The sequence below is a fragment of the Bombus vosnesenskii genome, unplaced genomic scaffold (genome assembly GCF_011952255.1).
Source record: "Bombus vosnesenskii isolate JDL3184/JDL3185 unplaced genomic scaffold, Bvos_JDL3184-5_v1.1 scf7180000013276, whole genome shotgun sequence".
NCBI classification, from domain to species: Eukaryota; Metazoa; Arthropoda; class Insecta; order Hymenoptera; family Apidae; genus Bombus; species Bombus vosnesenskii.
In genome coordinates, this window is record NW_022882934.1 from 797,890 (window position 1) to 804,705 (window position 6,816).

Genomic DNA, 6,816 nt, shown 5'->3' on the forward strand with positions numbered 1-6,816 from the left:
CGTATCTTTTATTATAAAAGTGACAACATAAATTTTGTAGATTAAACACACGTTCGATTCGTTGTAAGAATGAATGAAGCACTGAAATGTTTGGAATCGATCCTTGTTGACTTAATTCTTATCCACACTGCAGACTGCAATAATACGCAACATAGAGTGCGCTAGCTATCGGTAACTGTACCTATCGATAATTTAGATAACACGTATCTAGATTTTTTAAATTTTTAATTTTAATTATTATTAAGTACACCATTGATCTTGATATATGTGATAAGATATCGAAAATGCATAATTAAATATGAGAAAGTATATTTGTTACCATGTAAGACGTTATCCACACAATTATTTACGAGTTATTCGATGATAGTATTTGATTGGGCATTTCTGTTCGCGCCATATGATTTAACAGGACTAGACAAGTGCATAATAATCGGAGTATTGTGCCAAATTATGCTGACAATAATAATTGTTAATAGAAAGCCCACCTATATATTCACTGATTCGTACAGTTTCGTTGCAAATAGTATTTCATTGTATTAGAGTGTAACTATTTCTTTTTGAATCAAATAATTGTTGATCGGTACATTTTGTGATATCTGTGTCTTGTTATTTTAAACGCTCTTGGTAGGTTTCTTTCAGTTCAGGTATATATAATAGGAAAAAAATAATTAAAAAAAAATGTTACGTTACATAACGTATAATGAAAAAATAGATTTCCACGGTAAGGTAATACTTTGGAAAGTCAAGCGAATTTCCATATTAATCTCGAATGTGATTCAATGGACAAAGATTAAAACTTTACTAACATATTACTGAATACGTCAAGAAGAGTTTAAAACAATTGAAAATTAATGACATCCGTTATTCTATCATAATTATTAGATTCGAGATATGGGAAAACTATAATGAAGTCGTAAACATGTTTGCATTAGGTATAACAATGGTATTGGTGGAAATATTACGTGAATATAACGTATCACATATCTTGTGAGCGAAAATAAATGTAAAAAGGTGTTTATCTCGATTCTGAAAATATATTAATTGTTTCGTAATATAAAGGGCGGACTTTCTTTGACTGGAAATCGTAACGATTTCGAGATAACTGTCAAACATGACTTTTTTAATATGAAAGTAACGCTACGAATGAAGAAAATTGCACTTAATATCAGAGAAAGTAAGAATACAATTACAAATGTGTACACCTTTCAAAATATTATGTTCTTTATGCATGAGTAAAACATTTCATGCGAGTATTTTACAGACAACCTCATAACCTTTTGACACATCATGGCAAATCCAGGTGACTCTATTATATGTGGCGGTTTCTCATTTTATAATAATTTTGACTCAGCTAATTTAGCGAAAGTTGAACTAGTAAAAGTGCCAGAGACTTTTGAAAAGGGTAAACTACCATCTTCTGCAGTGACCTACATTCATGTATGATGTGCATTAACATATAATTGATAATTCCATGTTTAATTGTTTAATCTTTAGATGCATGTGAAACAGAGAATAAATCATGTAGAAGCTCAAATTCAGAAGATGCTACAGATTATGAGTTTAATTTATGGACAAAACATGATTGTCATGGAACACAATATCAAAACAACAACAGAACATGGTTTTACTTTGGCGTTAAAGCTAGTACTCCAGGAGTTTATATAAAATTCAATATAATTAATTTGAATAAACAAGTTAAAATGTTCAGTCAAGGAATGTGTCCGGTTTTTAAAGTTGTACCTGGTCATCTGCATTGGGAAAGGATCCGCGATAAACCTACCTACACTGTAAATTTTAAATAGTCTAAATATAGTAATTCTTCTTTATTTTTCCAAGCTCCTATATAAATTTACAATATTTCAGTTGGATCAAAAAGGAAGTGATTTTACATTGTCATTTGTTTACTTTGCTCCTGAAAATCCAAAAGCGATAACATATTTTGCATTCACTTACCCTTTTTCTTACACCGATCTACAAAATTATTTGAGAAGAGTTGAAGCAAGAATATTAAAGAGAAGTATAACATCTGCAGATGATGTTTATTATCATAGAGAATGTGCAATAAAATCTTTAGAGGGACGGAGGATGGATCTAATAACAATAAGCTCATTTCATAACATATCAACGGAGAGAGAAGATAGACTGAATAACATGTTTCCTGAAAAAACTGAGGAAAGACCTTTTAAATTTTGGGATAAAAAAGTATATAGTTTATTTGAAACTCTACATAAAAGTTACAAAATTGTAATTACAGATATATAAAAGAAGTGTTTTTATACTAAAATTCTTATTTATATATATATATATAGGTAATTTTTATTAGTGCGAGAGTCCATCCAGGAGAAACACCATCTAGTTTTGTTTTTAATGGTTTCCTTAATTTTCTGATAAATCGCGAGGATAACATTGCAATTAATCTTCGTCGCCTTTATGTGTTCAAATTGATACCAATGCTCAACCCTGATGGTGTAGTTAGAGGTCATTACCGAATGGATACTAGAGGAATAAATCTCAATAGAGTCTATCTCAATCCTTCTTTAAAAGATCATCCAACAATATATGCTGCAAGAAATTTGATAAGGTAAGATAGCAATGATGCTTTAATGTCTTAATATTATGATGGAGAAATTAATGAAAATGGAACTATTGTTAAGGTATTATCATCATACGTATCAGCTGCCAAAAGAGGACGAGATTTCAAATATGTGTATAGGAAATGGCGAAAATACGTTAACTGTTATTGATTCCTCTTGTGCAATTGCAAATATAGTACGCGATACAACGACGAGATTACTCCAGCAGGTAACAAAAAAATACAATTTTCCGTGTATACAAATATTAACACATACTAATTCGTATATAAAGAAACTAAGTATTAACCAACTGTTTTAACAATAGGTAACACTTATGTCTTTAGACGAAAAGCGTAAAGATCAACCGGAAATTTTTCAGGAATGTGCATCACCAAAAACAGATTTGGATGACATACCTCAGGGTACGATATTTAGAATTGAATTATTGAACGTGATCAGAAAAATTCTTTTATTTATTTATTCACGTTATGTGAAGGTGGTGGAGAAGGCCTGTGTAATAAAGCAGAAGAAAGTAATAATTCTGTAGAACTTAAATCTGATAAAAAGACTTATACAGCTATTGGTATAGGACAATTACCCAAAGAAGACTCTGGATTATATTTATATATTGATCTTCATGGTCATGCTTCAAAAAAGGGTGTTTTCATGTATGGCAACTACTTTGATAATGCAGAGGACACAATAATGTGTATGCTTTTACCAAAATTAATGTCCATTAACAATCCAAATTTTCATTTTACTTCGTGCAATTTTACAGAAAGAAATATGTATATTATGTACGTCTTATTATTATTGTTATGATCAATGTCATGTTAACTTTTACATCCCATGTAAACAATTTATTTTTAGAGATAAGAGAGACGGTATGTCAAGAGAAGGATCGGGTCGAGTAGCTGTATATAAACTCACTGGATTGATACGTAGTTATACTCTTGAGTGTAACTATAATTCTGGACGTTTAGTAAATTCAATACCTTCAAGAATTCGTGATGGTGTGAACAAAACCGTAACACATATGTTTGTTCCACCAAAGTATACTCCAGCAGTTTTCGAAGCGGTGACATGTTTCGCTATTATATACTTAGAATCTTTTCGTAAGTAATTAGATAACAAATAATCGTCCGGCTATGTTTACAGGTTGGAGCAGCATTAGGTCCTTCAATTCTTGACCTGACAAATAATAATCCTAACAGTCGACTGCCAAATAGCCAATATCGTTCTTTAAGAGGTGTAAAGTCTTATTTAAAATTAGCATATGTGAACAATGTTTCCTCGCCAAACGGCAAATCTCTACATAAGGTAAATTTTGATGTAAATAATGAGAGTGAATTTGCAGCTGTTAATATACGACAGTGTGTACTCTCTTAATTCATAATACTATTAACTTGATATGCTTTCATATACATTTTAATATCAAGACACATTAGTGCCTAAATAAACTGCACATTCTGTTACTCGTTAAAAATGTGGGAGAGAGATTTTGTATACATATAAATTGTATATTATCTTAATTCAATATTGCGAAATTATGAACTTTTTATTGTAGAAACATTCTGTCCTTATTTTATATTGCAATATTGTAAATGAGAAATTTTAGGAAAGTAATATATTAGGTATTTATTATATTTTAAATATGCGACTAATATAAATCTTGTAAAATTTTTATTATGTTGAACTAATGGGTCTTCCAATCTAATACAGATGTATGCATGACAATAATATTTGGTATACTTTTATATAAAGGTTTATGGAAAAACCGTTTCTCTATCCTTTTTTTAGACTTATGTAATTTAATTACAAAGTGTGTACAAAATGCAATTTTTTATAGTTTTAAAGTTGCGTTCATTATATTAACAAATACATATTCTGTACATACATTGTTTTTACCGCTTAATGGTGTTTCCATGATGCAATGTTTAGTATATGAAATTTTTAAGACTGTACTATTTTTTATTCTTTTATATTAGAACCAAATGATGGAATATAAAGTATTCGATGTTAATGCTTATATTTTTAACAGAAAAATATATTCTCTTTTTATTTTCTTTAGACAATTTTTGACGCACTATGCTTCTGGTGACAATAGATAAGTGCACTTACACTAATACTACATGCACTTGTGAATTATTTTGTGGATGCGAGTAGTAGTAAGAAATACACACATGTGTGATTAATGATATCTATTTCTTTAGCAAAAAAGCAGAACGTAGTGATTTAGATGATTCAACTATAAATCTCCGGCTGATGGAGTCTTTTTAAAAAAAGATGTGCAGATTTTTAAACTAGAATTTAGTATCTCGTAATTAATAAAACGAATGACAATAATTGTAAATGTCTTTTGTAATGAATTTGTTGTTTATTGCTGATACAATTTAAAATGACAAAGTTATAAAATTAATTGTTTTATGTACTTCCTTGCTTTTAAAGGAAAAGATACAAAGTACATGTGTCTGTTATGAAAACAAGTATGAATGTGTGTTGTACTGTCACATAAAATTACTATTAAAGATAAATATATGTATTGTATATATTCTCATATATAGCATGGTATATATATATATATATATATATATATATATATAAGAATCATGGTACATATTTATACATATATATATAAATCAAGCTACCATGCTTAAAAAGCATAAGAGAACTTATATACTACTTATTGTCATGCTTCTCATTACTTGAATGTAAGTGTTGTTACTGATCAAAAGGAGTGTTATGTATAAATTCATGTATACAAGTTTTATAATGTATCCTATTCTACACATATATGTACACACACATGAATACATATACATGTCCTATTGTTTTAATAAATCTACAATATTTTTAGCAATAATTTATTTACTTTATTTTTATTTTACTCCTAGTAATCTCCTTAGTCCCAGTACTGTATTAATTGTCATACAATTTATATGTTTCTAATACATTAAACATTTTGTTCATAAACTATTATGTGAATTAGGTTTGCAACCATAAGTCAAATGAAAATGTTGAATGAACTGTTGTTGAATCCATTATTGTACAAGAAATGTTATTCTGCCTTTTCTTACTCTAATATAATCAGGAATGGTGGGGCAAAAGATTGTAGGAAAGTAAGAACAAATCAATCTCTCTCTCACAAGTTATTTAGTATATAATGTTTCTCACATTGTATTTATTTTCTTATTTGCGCTTTTATTCACAGGACGATAATAATATTATACCTTCAGATTCTTATAATTTAAAAGACATTGAATCTCAAATAAGTAACTCTTCCGTTGGGTTAAAGAACTCGATGAAGAGTGAAACAAGTTTCGTAAAAAAACCATGCATCATTCGTCGTACTACGTCTCTTTATACCGCAGTAAAAAGAATAAAAAACAATAAAAAAGTTCGACAAACTGTAACTCGTAGGCCGCTAAAAAATCAATGCGTTAATGATATCGAGAGCAGTTCAAAAATTCCTGTAATCGGACCAAAAAGTATCGTAAAGTCATTTTTAAAAACTTCAGAGAATCGCTTGAAAAGTTCATGTTTTGGATGTATCAACGATTCTTCAGAAATAAGAGATATTCAATATGCGAATAAAAAATTAATAGCGACAAACAAATTCTCCAAGATGGCGTTGTCTTCCGAAGAAACAGCAATTGTAAAACATGGAGCGAAAAGATTAAAAATTGTTTCTATGAAAGCAAATAAAGGGAAATCGGAAGTTGGCGAGTCATCTAACAACGTTCCGGAAACGATAAAATCGCCATCGAAAACGTTATTTTTGTCCAACAAGCAAAACGTAAGAGGGACTACAAAAGCAATGAAGAAATATTGTCATAAAATGGAATAAAACAAGTCGAAGTCTTCCAAGCAGAAAGAATCAATAGAGGTAGTATAGTAATTGCAAACTTATTGAGTAACGAAAATGCAAACAGAATTCTAAATTAGCCCGTAAAGCATGATGCCGTAGAAAATTAATGCTTTAGCGATCTGTTGTAGCTTTATAAATTCTTTTAGACAAATACTTTAAACATAAAAAATATATATAAGTTATATTTATTACGTAATTACGGAAATTACGTAAATTATTTAATTAGTAACCGCAAGGAAAAATAATAAATAATTTATCATGTTGTTGAAGAAAAGTGAAGATATATTTATTTTCTTTTTATTTTTTCAAACAGAAAATTTAAAGATGTTATGTTTGTATTACATAAAATAATGTAAAATAATTTCGTGAAAACAT

The 6,816-nt window shown here is 29.1% G+C and overlaps 1 protein-coding gene across 6 annotated transcripts; it reads left to right on the forward strand.

The window, feature by feature from the left end:
• The first annotated feature begins 392 nt into the window (after nt 1-392).
• On the forward strand, nt 393-6,667 carry LOC117231915 (cytosolic carboxypeptidase-like protein 5). Of its 6 annotated transcripts, none has more exons than XM_033490860.1 (12): nt 393-624; nt 933-1,174; nt 1,262-1,402; nt 1,495-1,787; nt 1,864-2,202; nt 2,310-2,581; nt 2,655-2,802; nt 2,899-2,995; nt 3,070-3,370; nt 3,444-3,651; nt 3,732-3,893; nt 5,785-6,420. In XM_033490860.1, the coding sequence occupies exons 3-12, from the start codon at nt 1,288-1,290 to the stop codon at nt 6,418-6,420; spliced, it is 2,571 nt and encodes an 856-aa protein (XP_033346751.1). In that variant the 5' UTR covers nt 393-624; nt 933-1,174; nt 1,262-1,287. The 6 variants fall into 6 exon arrangements, with proteins under 6 accessions (XP_033346751.1, XP_033346752.1, XP_033346753.1 ...); XM_033490861.1 differs by having other exon boundaries at nt 1,060-1,174; XM_033490862.1 differs by lacking the exon at nt 393-624 and having other exon boundaries at nt 652-1,174; nt 5,785-6,667.
• The last annotated feature ends 149 nt before the right edge of the window (nt 6,668-6,816 follow it).

Bases quoted from the DNA above. Each gene is read 5' to 3' on its own strand.
- LOC117231915 (XM_033490860.1), top strand. From the start codon at position 1,288: ATGGCAAATCCAGGTGACTCTATTATATGTGGCGGTTTCTCATTTTAT. The intron at 3,371-3,443 runs GTACGTCTTATT...ATTTATTTTTAG, and splicing joins GAAAGAAATATGTATATTAT to AGATAAGAGAGACGGTATGT. The intron at 3,894-5,784 runs GTAAATTTTGAT...TTTTATTCACAG, and splicing joins ACGGCAAATCTCTACATAAG to GACGATAATAATATTATACC.